Source organism: Alosa sapidissima, chromosome 16 (assembly GCF_018492685.1).
Source record: "Alosa sapidissima isolate fAloSap1 chromosome 16, fAloSap1.pri, whole genome shotgun sequence".
NCBI classification, from domain to species: domain Eukaryota; kingdom Metazoa; phylum Chordata; class Actinopteri; order Clupeiformes; family Clupeidae; genus Alosa; species Alosa sapidissima.
This window is the reverse complement of record NC_055972.1, coordinates 7,473,018-7,489,092: the sequence shown is the minus strand read 5'-3', so window position 1 is coordinate 7,489,092 and position 16,075 is coordinate 7,473,018. Positions and strand designations below refer to the sequence as shown.

The 16,075-nt window shown below is 45.0% G+C and overlaps 1 protein-coding gene across 2 annotated transcripts in view; it reads left to right on the top strand.

The window, feature by feature from the left end:
• adss2 (adenylosuccinate synthase 2) overlaps positions 1 to 8,202 on the top strand; it is a 39,235-nt gene extending 31,033 nt beyond the window's left edge. For both annotated transcript variants that reach the window (XM_042065385.1, XM_042065386.1), the window contains 7 exons: positions 1,298 to 1,379; positions 1,575 to 1,701; positions 4,287 to 4,441; positions 5,443 to 5,567; positions 6,333 to 6,430; positions 6,680 to 6,829; positions 7,121 to 8,202. In XM_042065385.1, the coding sequence (XP_041921319.1) occupies positions 1,298 to 1,379; positions 1,575 to 1,701; positions 4,287 to 4,441; positions 5,443 to 5,567; positions 6,333 to 6,430; positions 6,680 to 6,829; positions 7,121 to 7,173 (790 nt within the window). In that variant the 3' untranslated portion in view covers positions 7,174 to 8,202. The remainder of the gene's footprint in view (positions 1 to 1,297; positions 1,380 to 1,574; positions 1,702 to 4,286; positions 4,442 to 5,442; positions 5,568 to 6,332; positions 6,431 to 6,679; positions 6,830 to 7,120) is intronic.
• The last annotated feature ends 7,873 nt before the right edge of the window (positions 8,203 to 16,075 follow it).

Genomic DNA, 16,075 nt, shown 5'->3' with positions numbered 1-16,075 from the left:
AGCATAGACAGAGAAAGCTCTGTCACCTTAGATTTAAGCAGAAGGAACACAAAGAAGACACTGGGAAGATGATTCAAGAAGCCTAGGAGGACAGTTAAAAGATCTGGGATTTAAAAAGGATTTATCAAGGATTTAAAAGATCACAGATATATTGGGGTGCTAAGCCATTTAAAGCTTTGTAGACAAAAAGCAGAATTTTTAAATTAAAATGAATTCTGTGTTCCACAGGAAGCCATTGCAGTTTAGCCAACACTGGTAATATGTGGTCACGTTTCTTAGATCCAGTTAACAATTTGGCTGCAGCATTTTGGACCAGCTGGAGTCTATTTAGGGTGGATTTAGTTACATACAATGAGTTGCAGTAATCAAGCCTTGAAGAAATAAATGCATGGATAAAGATTTCTAAATCACTGTAAGAGAGAAAAGACTTAGGCTTTGCTATCATTCTTAGCTGGAAAAAGCTTCCCTTGACAACACTATTGACTTGCTTATTAAAAGTCAGAGGAGTCTAGGAAAACACCTATGTTCTTAACAACACTGTGATGGTTAACAGACAGAGGACCAAGAGCCTTACTTACAATGTTGACAGTTTTTGGTGGTCCTAAAATGGTTACTTCTGTTTTATTGTCTTTTAGCTGTAAAAAATTGTTAGCCATCCAATTCTTAATGTCATTGAGACAAAGAAAAAGGTTGTGCTCAAATCTGCGTAGCAGTGGTATCCAATATTGTATTGATTAAAAATGGAGCCCAGGGGAAGCATGTATAAAGAAAATACTAGAGGCCCTAAAGTAGAACCCTGGGGGACACCACACTTAATGGGAGCAGATTAGGTAGATACCTAGATGCACTTGACAAAATATATTGATGCAAATATATTTCCATCCAGTGTTTATTTACTGCCCATTTATTCATCTCCCGCTCTAAAAAAGTAAAAGATTCTTGACCGCTATGCGGGTGCTCTGAAATCATTGGTCAGTATATTGTACTATTCATTATATAGTAAGTCATGGATATTCATGATTTTTGTTAGCGAAAGTCAGGGAAAAGTCATGGAATTTCACATTTGACTTAAGAGTGGGAACCCTGACCATTCAAGCCTGACTGTATCCATCTGATCCTCACAATGCCGTGCTGATTAACCAAACGTGACTGGTGTGTGTGGCAGGGCTAAATGGTGTGCTGATGAACCAAACGTCACTGGTGTGTGTGTGGCAGGGGTAAAAGGGTGTGCTGATGAACCAAACGTGACTGGTGTGTGTGGCAGGGGTAAATGGTGTGCTGATGTTGTCTCTGGCAGGTATAAGGTCCTGGCGCAGCAGTACAAGTCGATGTACCCAACGCTGGAGATCGACATTGACGGGGAGCTTGAGAAGCTCAAGGTGAGTAGTTTGATATAACGTTACTGCTGCCGCTGTGAAAACGTAGTGGATTCTTCTACAGTGGTTTGGGAAGTTCATAATTATTATTCTTTTACAGGTCGTTTCAAAATAGATATGACTGCTGAATAAAGTAATCATTACTAATTAGTTATGTTTATTATGATAAAAACTACTTTGTGTGTGTCCAATGTCCAGACTTATGTGGAGCGGTTGAAGCCTATGGTGAGAGACGGGGTGTACTTCATGCACGAGGCTCTTCACGGCCCCCCAAAAAAGATCCTCGTAGAAGGGGCCAATGCAGCCTTACTGGACATTGACTTCGGTGAGTCTCCCCTGTCAGTGCCTGACCATGTTTTTTTTGCTTAGCAAAAAGGACCCAAAAGCTGCCATCGTTGCCCATATAAGGAGATCCAGGTACCATCTTTGCCCATATAAGGGGATCCGGATCTCCTTATATGGGCAAAGATGGCAGCTTTGGGTCCTTTTTGTTGACAAACTTCAGAGGTCTATGGTCATGCCTGCTCCAGAATCTCCACCCTCGTGTAGACATACATGTGTTTGTGAAATATGAATCATCAGACAGAGGAATATTATTGAAATTTCCTGTAGTAACAAGTGAAGGTGTACTCAGCCCTACGGTACATTCCTGTTTCTCTTTGGAGTGCTGTATATTATGTCTACATCAAATATCACTAAGTGTTCTCGACTGGCAGCTCTTAAGCCCAATTCACACCAAAGATTCACGATGAGATGAGCTGCAACATTCTATAAACCAGCAACTTGCTGCAACGTTCTAAGACCTTGCAACTGCGACTAGACATGGTGAATGCTATGGTGAATTAGTGTTACTAGTGCAGTTGAGAGCACTGAGGCCAAGGAGTCAAAACTGGGAAGAGGATGTTGCTCTTTCTCCTGCTTAGCACACTGACATTGGAGACGTAGAGAGATGACCAAATGATTTGGATGTGGATGTGGCTCCAACCAGTACCCAAATGAAGACACACACACACACACACACACACACACACACACACACACAGTAGGTCTAACATAAAAAAACACAACACTATAGTCAGTTTGGATGAAAGCATTGGCCAAATGAATAAGTAAACAGAGTAAAGGGTGCTTTATGAGGGACAGTGAGAGTCATTTATGGTGATTTAAATGAACCCCCAATACAATGCTAATGATGCCCACTAGGAACACGCCACAAAGCTGATGTTATGCCCACCCGTCCCCTTAGAACCGGGCCACAGAGCTGATGTTATGCCCACTAGGAACACGCCACAGAGCTGATGTTATGCCCACCCGTACCCACTTGGAACAGGCCACAGAGCTGATGTTATGCCCACCCGTCCCCTTAGAACCAGGCCACAGAGCTGATGTTATGTCCTGGGGCTCAGCGACTATCCAGCTTCACATGCATCTAGGCCATAAAACAGCAAATCTAATAATGTGTTTTTATGAATCAGCCGGAGGTCCATTCTTTTCCATACAGGAAGGATGTAAATGAGATGCCATAGTCTGATGGACATGCACGCAGGTCACTGAGAGCAGCAGCAGAGTGGAGTGTAGAGTAGTCCAGTCACTCTGCTGCCCCCTCCCTCCCCAGACAGGAAGCAGCTGCCCAACTCAGGCATGCACAAAACCAGGAAGTGACCACTTCATCTGACTGCTTATGTGCTGGTGAGAGAGGGATTGGGACCAGGCCCTAAGGACATGTGGAGAGAGGGAGAGAGAGAGAGAGAGAGAGAGAGATGGAATAGAAAGGAAGAGACAGAAAGAGGGGGAACAGAGAGGGAATTAAAAAGGTTGGGGTGGGGGGAAGACGGGGAAAGAGAAACGGAGAGAGAGAAAGAGAGAGAGAGAAAAAAAGCTGGAGAGAGAATGTGGAGAGGAAGATAAAGACAGGATGAAAAGCAGAAAAAGAGAGAGATCAGAACAGAAAAGTTAGAGGGGGGGAGGAAAGAGAATAAGAGAAAGGTAGAGAGAGAGATGGAGAAATCCGTAGAGCGCATGAGAGATGAAAAGAGGGAGAGACAGAGAGAGTGATAGAGAACCACAGACAGAAATAGAGCCCGTCAGAGAGGCTCCCTCACAGGCCGAGATTGTGGTTCTCCCGGGGCCGATGGAGTGCGTCAATTGCAGAACAATGGCCGCCTGTGTGCGGACTGAAGAGGATCCCTGCACGAGGCCATCAGCTCACTCCACCGCCCGGAGACCCAGGCCATAGGCCAACAGCATTGTGTTTGACCATATCAAGGGCTCTATTATGGAGAGTTGGTCTTGGGCAATTCCATGAAAAATTATGTTTTTTGTAACATCCATAACGCTTATAAAATGTGATGGTATGGTATGATGTGAATGATAACATGAAATTTGAGCATTTGCTATTTTTGGCTGAAGAATGTACATGAGAAAAAATGCACAAAAAATGAATGTTATCATTCACATCATACAAATGCCAAGGCATTTCACTGGCGTTATGGATATGACAAAAAGTCCAATTGCCCAAATGGAGAGTTGGTCTTCTCCTGTTCTGACCCACTAGAGTCTTGGGCTTTATTCTGACTGTCTGTTGAAAGCAAACTTAATACAACCTAACTGAAACCAAACCCCCTCATGCACTTGCAGCCTTCATAAATGGACTCGTGAATGCATTGTTCAAAACTATTTCGTCCCATCTAGATGTTAGGGAGCGCAACTCTCTGGTGAGGAGCCGTTGGACACTGTGTAGCTGCCCAGCATGACCTGTACGAGCTAAGCTTGTACTGTGAGTGTGCAAGCAGAGATCACTATGACCTTGGGTGTTCCTGTCCTGCAAAATCCCTCTGCTATTTAGGCAATCAGGGCTCACATCTGTGTGTGTTTGTGTGTGTTTTTCTATTTCTGTGTGTGTGTTTGCAGGTACGTATCCTTTCGTGACCTCGTCCAACTGCACGGTGGGCGGCGTGTGCACGGGGCTGGGCATGCCCCCGCAGAACGTTGGCGAGGTGTACGGCGTGGTCAAGGCCTACACCACCCGCGTGGGCATCGGAGCTTTCCCCTCAGAACAGAGCAACGTAAGAGGGGCAGAGAGAGAGAGAGAGGGCGTGCGTGCGTGCGTGTGTGCGACTGTGCGTGTGTATGCGACTGCGACTTTGCGTGTGTGCGTGCGTGTGTGTGTGTGCGCGTGTGTGCATGCGTGCGTGCGTGTGTGCGCGTGCGTGCGTGCGCGTGCGTGCGCGTGCGTGCGTGCGGTCACACCAGCAGCACAGTAGAAAGACATATCCACCAGCTGCGCTTCATTTTCAGCCAGAGTGGTCGAGTTACACGCGATTTACAAGCCACGAAATGCAAGTGACTGTTGGATTGCCAAGTAGGCGGGATGACTATCAGGCGAGAGGTCAATTTAAAGCGAATACTGAGCGATGCAGCAAAACACGTTGCTGAAACAGATGAGCGGTTGTGTCTAACTTGTTTAGTTGAGTAAAGTGGTCACCACAAGCAAGGGACATCCATTTGTCCTCTTCCTGTGTCCCCGCTGTGGCCTAGGATCTTGGAAAGGGTTCGGAAATGGCTCCATCTAGTGGCCAAGATGAGTAAATGCATCCTTGTCAGAACAGCATTCTGTAAACTTATGGTACACTCCTGTAAAGCATTTGTAATTAGACAAGTGCTGCTTCAGCCTACATTACCTGCATTACAGTACATTACCTATCTTCTTTAAATCAGATTTACAGCATATTGCTTGTCCTAGAATAATTGTAGCTCAGGTTTTTTAATTAAGATAGTGGAATTATGTTTAATTATATAGAGTGACAGCATCCTCATTTGACTTAATGCAGCGCTGCACAGATATGGCTGAATGCATGTTGGCATTGTGCAAAGGCTGCATGGAGTCAAACGAGGCTTCTGTCACATTAGAGGTCCTTAACACAGGAAGTACTCTATGGCCTCGCAGGTCAACAGGAAGTGGCTGTGGTGAGGAAGATCTGAGCAGAACAGGACATGAGTGGGAATTCTGTCTGTGATGCCAAACACACTCTCACACTCTCTTCCTCGCCTGCTTTCCCACGCTCAGGAAATCGGCGAGCTGCTCCAAACGAGAGGCGGGGAGGTGGGCGTGACCACTGGCCGGAAGCGCAGATGTGGTTGGCTGGACCTGGTGCTCATCAAATACGCCCACATGATCAACGGTTTCACGGCGTGAGTACTCTTCTGCATCTCTGGGGTCGAGTCCTAATGTGCCATTATCATTGGGGGCAGTGTAGTCGTCATTTGAACCAAAAAAACACAAATCACTCCATTCTTGATTATCCGTGGTCTGTTATTGTTGATCTCAGGGTTTGTGTTAACGTTATAGAACACATAGATGTAGGGATGTATAGCGTTGGATCCAAAATTAAGAATTAAAGTCAGTGGTAGATTGACCTCATGACTGTGCTTGTTTAGCTGTGGTGTGTTAGTGAAGAGATTTTGTCTGTGTGGCTTGCTCCGTCTGGCCTTCACCATACTAGACATCCTTTTTATGCTTAATTGACTTTCTGGCAGTTCATTTGAGACACACACAGGAGAGGTGTTCAATTCCTAGTGCTCTAGGTAGGGGATTTCCCACAGTGAGCGATCAACAAAAATGCACAATTGGCTTGTGGCAGTCATAAAAAAATGCTGCATGTTGTGCCCGGGATCCATAAAGGCACTCGTTCACGGTACAACATGTGCAACCACAGAGGCTAATTAACACTCAAGCCTATGGAGCCTATCTAAAATGTGCCTGGGATCCGTAAAGGCACTCGTTCACGGTACAACATGCGCTACCAGTAGCCTGGATGCCCAACCAAAGAACCAGAGCAGAAAGAAAAAAAACACCAACCAACAGAGCAGCCTTCAGGAGTGTGTGTGTGTAGCAGTGGTGTGTGTGTGTGTGTGTGTGTAAAATGGCTCTCTCTGTGTGTTTTTTTTCTCTCTCAGTCTAGCCCTCACCAAGCTTGACATTCTGGACGTGCTGGCTGAGATTAAAGTGGGCGTAGCCTATAAAGTGGATGGAGAAGACATCCCTCACTTCCCAGGTGAGCAACTCAAGACACACACACGCACACACACACACACACACACACACACACATACAGTGCAGGCTTCAGCTACTGTCCTCAGTACACACACATTTAGTGTCCAGACTTCTTCCTAGAACACACACATGCACAAAAGTGAAACACTAATAAAAAAACACACTCCTCAACTTATTCACTCCCTCCAGCTTATCCCACCGTTTAACCGATGAATGCAGACCCACAACCTGTCCATCATTCCATCCACAGCCAATCAGGAGGTGCTTCACAGGGTTGAGGTCCAGTATGAGACTCTGCCCGGCTGGAACAGCGACACGTCCGCGGTGCGGACCTTCGAGGAACTCCCGGAGAACGCCCAGAAGTATGTCCGCTACGTGGAGGAGCATCTAGGCGTGCCTGGTAAGATGGAGAACCTCAGACAGACTCAGGCCTGACGGGTTCTAGAAAGGGAGGGGGAGGGGGATGATCAATCATATGAATAGAAAAAACATCAAATGTTGACCTCAGTCTGACAAGAACTAAAGAAAAGTGTGTGTGTGTGTGTGTGTGTGTGTGTGTGTGTGTGTGTGTGTGTGTGTGTGCGCGCGTGCGTGCGTGCGTGCGTGTGTGTGTGTAGTGTGTGAGTGAGTGAGATGTGTGTGTTGTGTTCCTCTGTAACCCATGTCTTCCTCTCCTTTGTGCCCCATGCAGTGAAGTGGATCGGTGTGGGCAAGGCCAGGGAGTCCATGATCCAACTGTTCTAAGTTTCCCCTCGTCTCAAGCCCCCCCCCCCCCCCCCCCCCCTCTCTCTCTCTCTCTCTCTCTCTCTCTCTCTCTCTCTCTCTCTCTCTCTCTCTCTCTCTCTCTCTCTCCCGTCGCCCCGGCCTCGACCTCACACAGAAACCCACACCCAGGGTGATGGGGTAGGAGGTGTGTGTGTGTGTGAGACATCTGTGTGGCCCAACTGAGTGCAGAGGCATCACCTCCTCATCTTCACCCTCCTCTTCCTCGTTGGAAAACAGTGAACCTACACATATGGACATGTGGACGCAGATGGAGGGAGACTGATGGACGCTTTTTTGACTCTGTTTTTGTTTTGTTTTTTGGGAGGGGGGGACAGTCCTCTCTTCATGCCAATGAATGTTTGCCCAGTTTGCTCTAGAAACTCTCTCTCTCTCTCTCTCTCTCTCTCTCTCTCTCTCTCTGTCTCTCTCTCTCTCTCCCCCCTCTACCCCTCTGTCTCTCTCTCTCTCTCTCTCTCTCTCTGTGTGTCTCTCTCTCTACCCCTCTCTCTCTCTCTCTCTTTCTCTCTTTCTCTCTCAATGGTCAATGTTGTTGTTTTTGTTGTTTGTTTGTTTGTTTGTTTGTTTTCTCATCTACTCTGGTTACCCCCACACCCTTCTTATGGACATGACAAATCTTGGTTTCACTGGAGGTTGTTTTAAAATTGCAGATAAGTTTGTAAACGTCTCTTCTTAATGTGTATTTGAGCTCTGGCCGAGGTGGGCAATGGGTTCTGACCAGTTCTGCCCCGTAGAGTGCCAAAATCTCCAGTGAGCAGCCCGTGCTAGGCATTTGCATACCCAGAAAATTCATTCATTAAATCATTAATTCTAGAACACATTTCTAGAACACATTCTGGAACACATTCTATAGGACCTTAGTTCCCTCCTCCTTACTAATATTATTCAATGCCATTGTGCCACTAAAACATTATCATGGACATGTAGACCAGTCTATGGGACTATAGGATAACTGCACCGGCATGGTTGATTTTGCATGTACGAGTAAAAGCTGAAATCCTTAACTTGTAGCAGAAACACAGAAACAAGATTATCTCTGTGATGGTTGAGGCATGCAAATGAACTTAACTTACATCATTTGCTGATGTTGTTCACAGTTGTCACTATGGGACAGCATGCTCTAGCTCGCTGAAGGCAGACAGTGTGACAGACAGACAGACAGACAGACAGACAGACAGACAGACAGACAGACAGACAGACAGACAGACAGACAGACAGACAGACAGACAGACATGCTTTGGTTCATGTCCTTTTCCTTCCTCATTCTCAGGACTTCTCATATGATCACACCTGTGTATATATTTTATCTCTGATCTGGGCTCTGTGTCTTTCCGTGTGCTAAATGACGATAAAGGGTTGCTAAATGTAGCATATTATTCGGTCCATGTTTAGTGCTGTATAGTTTCCAGCGTAGACGTAACAGTATCCCCCTTATTTTATTTCGTCATAAATGTGGAGTTACGTGTCGTTGTTTGGTCATTTAGCCACCGAATCCTGGTGTAACTCGACCAGCGCCCGAAAAGCCCCTGAGTGTTTTCAGTCGTTCTTTACCAGTGAGTTTTGACCCAGATGGATATTCGGTTGTATGCAAGGTTGTGTGATTTCAGAAAGTCTAAGCTGGCATTTCAGTTGCCTCAGCATTAGCAGCTTTATATTTCAATCTGGGGACTTAATCACCCTCAAACACCCAAGGTGGCATTTAGCCTAAAAGTGTCTAAAAACTGTAAACGGGCAGACACTGCTGCAGACCTAACATATTGTTACAGTCACTCTTGGGCATTTTTCATAAAGAATAAAAAAAAAATCTACATTTTTCTTTGTTGTGGTAAAAGTCAAGTTTATAAGGACTTGGATGCTGTGTACACCTTTACCCCAAACTCCCCCAACATATGTGCTAAGTAACGGTACTAGCAGCTAGATGAGTTTTTTTGATGCTTTGATCCATCACATGACATTGCGTACATTACATTACTTTCACCACAGGGGGGCACTAACTTGTGAGATGCTAACATAAAGTAATAGCATTGGTGCCATTTAAGGAATTAGCCAGTAGGTGGCTAGCATCCGCTAATTCAGGCTATAAGTCTGCACTTTACTATTGAGTTTTGCGCTAAAGGAATAGAAGATCTTGATTTCGGCTTGCACTGTTTCATAGCTAGCTTACCCCAGTAAAGCACTAACGAATTGTATGTCTCATTAGACGTCTGCGTTTTCTCTGCATCCTTCTTGAGGTAACAGTAACGAGGTATTTAGTCCACATCCACTCAGGCTGCTGGACCAATGGGATCATTAAACTAGCCGCTATCCCGCTGTGGCTTGTTTGTTTGGTTTGTGCATGAGTTTGTCATCCTGTTAGTGCCTGACGTCGATGTTGTTGTGTATGAGGACCTGTAGAGCCAGCACAGGCACGGTCTTCAGCTGCAGTCATCTCTGCAATGTGTCAACATAGCCTGAATCAGACGCTTTCATCAAAGTTACTGTGGCCCTGATCTCGCTTGGTTTGGCCTTGGTCTGGCCTTGATCTGGCCCTGATCTAGCTTGGTTTGGCCTTGATTTGGCTGGGTCATGACTGGTCACCTCTGGTCAGCTCCTCCACAGTAAAGCCCACAGCTTGAGCTGTGAGGAACGCAGCCACATAAAGGGAAATCTCTAAATGCTGCTTTCTGTCCTCATCCCAAACGTTCCTCTGAAAACTTTCCCCCGTAAGCCTCCCTCCCCATCAGGAGCCAGATCTGACCTTTTTATTTTCGGGTTGACGACAAATAGCAGTTTGAGAACAGAAATGTCTTCTTTTCTTAAGCCTCCAGTGTCATGATGGCATTGTCTCCTCTCCTTCATGATATTGATTGATCATGTGTTCAGTGCCTCTCCAGTGTTGTATAAGCAGTTACGTTTTGTCTGCGGACACCATGTGGGTCAGTCATCGTGACCCCCTCAAGGTTGCCTTGTTACTGAAGTGTGAAACCTGTGTCTTTACTTAACTGACCAGCTGCTTGACGACTGCCAGGCTACCCTGGACCTTCGAGGTCGCCTGAAAATCCGCACAGCGGTAACCAGAAGTGTCTCAACGAACAGGCGGAATAGTTTAGGCCTCAAGTTGCTCGTTCGTGACGCGAAAGCCTCCTCTCCCTGGGTTTGAAGGACTCTGTTGCTCTCAGAGATAGCTCAGTGCTCTGAGGTAACTGAGGAGTTTAACTGAAGATCAGTTAATAACCTCCACATGGCTCATTCCATTCACCCAAAGAATGTCCAGTTTCTGCACACGATATATAACAATCAGAGGTTGCAATGGCATATGATAGCATGAACTCTGATAGGAGACCACGTATGAAATATCGGTTCCCCGCCTGTAAAATTGATGCTTACACTGAAAAACAACATGTGCGTGCGTATGTGTGCCTTTTTTCCTGTTACTGATTCTACTGAAGCACCGGTTGGCTGCCAAGGGACTTTTTTGTTTGTGCCTTTGTTTGTGTGTTTGTGTTTTACTTGTTTATAACATTTCACATATTGACATGTACAGTATGTGATGGCACCTCTGTAATCTCTGTCAGAAAGCTAAGCGCTGGTTTGTGGCTGTTACTGTATTGTTAGGCTAACATTATGACTCCCCCACAAAAGAAAGTGGGTCTCTGACTGAGAATCACTATTCTCGGCTCAAATGTTTGTGAAACGGTTCTAGATAAAGTGTGCAACGGTTCTGTTTTCCAGAATGTAGAAACCCTACTTCTTTACTATAACCTTCCTACTTCTCTCAGACTATGAGTTTTTGACTCCTGCTTTTTATGTTCCATAAAAATGTTTCATTGCTCATCTGTAAACCATCCCAAACCCCATGACCCAACATAAATCAACTTTTTGTTTCTTCTACTAAGAACAAAACGAAAAAGGGAGCAGACTCTTTTTTGTAGTGGTTCTTGTGACCTCTGTCCTGTAAAGGTCATTTCCTGAGTCTTAATGGCTCAGTTGAATGCACATTTGCACAAACTGGTCAGCCTCGTCTGTTCCCAACCGTTGCTGTCTTCTCACTCCAGGGCCTGGAGTGTATTTGCTGCTGGGTGGAGAAATATATATGTATATTGAGAATAATAATAATAATAATAAAAACAAACACCACTATATTACCTTGGTCTTATTATTATCACTGTAAAGTAGTGATTATATGCTTAACGCTTTTGGAAGGGGAGTGTGTATGTTTAGAGTGGGATGGGGGTGCATGTGCTCGGGTTGATGTGATTTGTACAGCAGAGATTTTAGTTTTTTTCGTTGGTTGTTCTGTTTTTCTCTCTTTGTAATGATCCTGAGATGATTTGAGCATATCAGATACCCATGAGCAGTCTGAACAATACGCTGACAAATAAACAACGGAACTTGGGAAAAACATAAGAGTACTCTTGTTTTGCGTGGTCACTGACTGTATGCGGCCTAATCTTACAGATCATTGTGGAGATATCCTGCCTTGCACACATTTTCGGGTCCATGACCAATAAAACCTACACTTGCATGTTTTTGACAACTTTATTTGTTGAAACAAAGACCGCCATAGGTCCGTGATGAATGGCCTTGAAACAGTTCCTATTCCACCACTAGAGGGCGCTATTGGCCCATGTAAACACATGAAGGCGGAATTTGGATTCCTCCAACCTACCACACTCTGCTGTCAGGCCGCTAATCTGCTACGTGATGTTAATGGGTTTCAGCAGTCTATTAGAGTAGGATTTCAATGCCGATGCATTATTCTATCATGGAAGATTTGCTCCGTCTATCCGTGCCGGAGATGCAGTATGTGGTCAGTTGGATTCTCTCCTCAATCAGCCCTGGCAACAAATGCACATTGTAGTAAATTAAAACAAGTACAGGCACAATAAATCATTTGAAATGTATATTAAAAATAGACGCGTTTTGGCCAGTTAATTGACAAGTTCATAAATACCTATTAATTAAATTATCAACGAAATGGCTTTGATATTGGTGGAAACACAATTTCAATAGATGTTTTTTAAAGTCATTAGAAGCTAAATGTCGAATGTCTTAACAATATTACATGGTCTAATACAATAGCAGAGGGGATCTATCTTGAATTTAGCGCGGAATATTCCATCGTATCTTCCTTAATGAATAAGCAGCCTTCTGACTTCTGGGACTTCTGACATATATTCACGTGTATTCAAATGAAGTCCTCTATCTTCTTTTTATGTACATTAGGTGGAAGACCACAGAACCACAATCTGATCTCACTAAGTCCTCTATCTCACTAAGGTTTCCAAAACGTGTACAAGAATGCCTGACACACACACACACACACACACACATATACACACTGTAAAGAATTTGCCTGCAGTGCCTGGAAGCGGCTCTATGAAGAACACCTTCCCGACCCCAGGATTTGAATTGTCAGAAACAAGAGCATGGCCCTATTGTCCTGCCATGACTATGGCATTGTTCCACCCACATAGGACTGATGGCACCCTCTCAATGAGGAGAACACACACACACACACACTTTATACCCACTCATTATCTTTCTCACTCTCATGCACACACACACACACATACACATACATGCAGAAGCTGACTGTTACACACTCAAAGACACCGCACTTGTTTGTAGGGATGCATAATGTTATCGGTACAGCATCAGTACTGGCAGATAACAGCTTAAGAATTGTGTTATTGGCGTTGGCAGGCACAGACAATTCTGCAGAAATGAATCAGCAGGGTTATTACTGGCACAATCTATTTGGGTTTTAGAGGAAATATACAAATCTGTTCAAATAGGATGACATCTACATGTTTTTCTGAAAATTGTATCATTTACATGTATACCATGTTGCAATGATTTCCTTATTTTTCATGAGTGAATGCCCATTTTTCTTAAAGTTTACATTTAGGGTAGAGTAAATGAGTGAAAGTTTAATGTCTATATCTGCAGCAACTAGGCCATCACTATTTTAGTAATAGATTAATTCTAGTTAAGGAGAGACCTTTAAAGAAAATAAAAAGTGAATATATATATTTATATTCATATTTATATACATATATATATATATATATTGCTATTCAGCTGTCTGTGACGTACAAAAGATGTGATTTGAATATGCAGATATGTTGGGGGGGGGGTCGGTGGATGTGTATCACAAGACAGTGCAAGCACACACACACACACACCCACACACACACACACACACTCACGCACACACGCACACACATAGTCGTACAATGAACACTAAACAACCACACGAGAATATTGGTCAAATAAATGTGTGCTATTTTCTTCTGAAAGATCCTGTTTCTGCACAGTAACCAGTTGGATACAGTGCTTTGCCTTTCTTATGCATTACTCTCTGAATGTGCAGAGTACACACGCACACAAACACAAACACACAAACACAGGGCTTTGCCTTTCTTATGCATTACTACTCTTTCTCATGCATTACTCTCTGACCCCCCCCCCCCCCCCCACCCCTACTGTAACTGAGAGAGCCATGCAGAATCAGCATAGAGGAGTCTGTTTCTCTCTGGCCCATTTGTACACACGCAAACACACACATACACACAAACACACTGACCTCCCCCCCCCCATCTCACACACACACACACACACTCACACACGCACGCACACAAACTCATGCACACACACACACACACACACACACACACACACACACACACACACACACACACACACACACTAACACACACACGCACACACACTCACACACACACACTCTCACTCACACTCACACACACTCACACACACACATACACACACACACACACGCTCACACACACACAAAGGGGACATGAATGACCTGTTAGCCTCATCAGCACATGTGGTAGGGGTGAGTAACAGGCAGCTGCAGAGTGTGTGTGTGTGTGTGTGTGTGAGAGAGAAAGAGTGAGACTGTGTGTATGAGTGTGTGTGTGTGTATGAGTGAGAGAAAGTGAGTGTGTGTGTGTGTGTGTGTGTGTGTGTGTGTGTGTGTGTGTGTGTGTGTGTGTGTGTGTGTGTGTGTGTGTGTTAGAGAGGGAGTATGGGTCTGTGCTTGTGTTAATGTGAATGTGTGTGTGTGGGGGGGGGGGTTCATAAGGGTCTCTATATAGGCTACAGCAGATGCTGTTGTTGTTGACGTTGTGTGTGTTTGTAAGTATGTATGTACTGTACTGTATGTATGTATGTATGTGTGTGTGTGTGTGTGGCCCCCATATATAACAGATGCTGCTGTTCTTGATGTGTGTGTGTGTGTGTGTGTGTGTGTTTTTGATGCTGCTGTTGTGTATATAAAGAAGATGCTGTTGTTCTTGATGTTCTGTGTGTGTTTTATGTGCTGTTCATGGTGTATGGGTGCATGCATACTGCGTGTGTCTGTGTGTGTGTGTGTTTGTGTGTGTGTGTGTGTGTGTGTGTGTGTGTGTGTGTGTGTGTGTGTGTGTGTGTGTGTGTGTGTGTGAGTGTGTGTGTGTGTGCATGCATACTGTGTGTGTGTGTGTGTGTGTGTGTGTGCATGCATACTGTGTGTGTGTGTGTGTGTGTGTGTGTGTGTGAGTGTGTGTGTGTGAGCATGCATACTGTGTGTGTGTGTGTGTGTGTGTGTGTGCATGCATACTGTGTGTGTGTGTGTGCGTGCGTGCGTGCGTGCGTGCGTGTGTGTGATGCTGCTGTAGTGCTGTTGCTGCTGCTACTGTTTCTCCTGGCTGGCCTGAGAAGCTTAACAGCTGTTGGGTGAGAGACAACGCCGGTGTGAACCCTGACCCTAACACACACACACACACATACACACACACACACACACACACACACACACAACAAACTGCACTAACGGGGGCAGGGGGCAGAACAGATGGGGGTTGACCAGGCAAAGGGAGGGGGAGGGGCATTTATGAGTAGTGGCTTTTGTTTTGTATAGAAAACAACTACAGTGTGTGTGTGTGTGTGTGTGTGTGTGTGTGTGTGTGTGTGTGTGTGTGAAAGAGAGAGAGAGAGAGAGAGAAAATGCAAGAGAGAGTGTGTGTGTGATGTGATGAAGTGAGAAGAGTTGGTGGGGTTGATGGGGGTGTGGCCAGAGTTTTGGGGCAAAAGGCCTGAGGTGTGTGTGTGTGTGTGTGTGTGTGCCTGAGGTGGACACAGCAGCTGGAGGAGCTGCTGGTTTGTTTGTTTGTTTGTTTGTTTGTTTGTTTGTTTTCTTTACAGGTTGGAATGTCATGTCATAGACACATTTTTTTTCCTGCTTCTCGACTACCTCCAATCTATGTATTTTTACTCTTGCTCATGTCAAATTTGTGCTAGATCAGAGACTTGGGACCTGGGACCAGTGACAGTTACAAGCCTCCAACAACTGCAACTATAACACATAATTACTTATTAGCTACTTATACAAGACGTGTGTGTGTGTGTGTGTGTGTGTGTGTGTGTGTGTGTCTGTGTCTGTGTCTGTCTGTGTCTGTGTTTGTGTCTATGTATGTGTGTGTGTGTGTGTGTGTGTGTGCACCTGGTAACTAGAATGTGTGGCAGTATATCCACATGTGTGATAAAATGTATACTGTATTCATTGTCTGTGTGTACTTCTGTATGTGTGTGGTGCATATGTGAGCGTATGTGTGTGTTGTGTGCAAGTGTGTAAGCTCAAATGTGTGTGTGTGTGTGTGTGTGTGTGTGTGTGTGTGTGTGTGTGTGTGTGTGTATGTGTGCGTGTGTGTGTGTGTGTGAGGTGCAAGGCTGCGGCCCAGCCCTTGGACATTTGCTCTCCAGCGTCTCCAGAGTGGACAGGTGTTTGTGTCAGCAGTGTCCAGACTCGTTCCGGCAGCTGCTGCAGCCGCTCTCACACACACACACACACACACACACACAGCAGATGTAGCTCCAC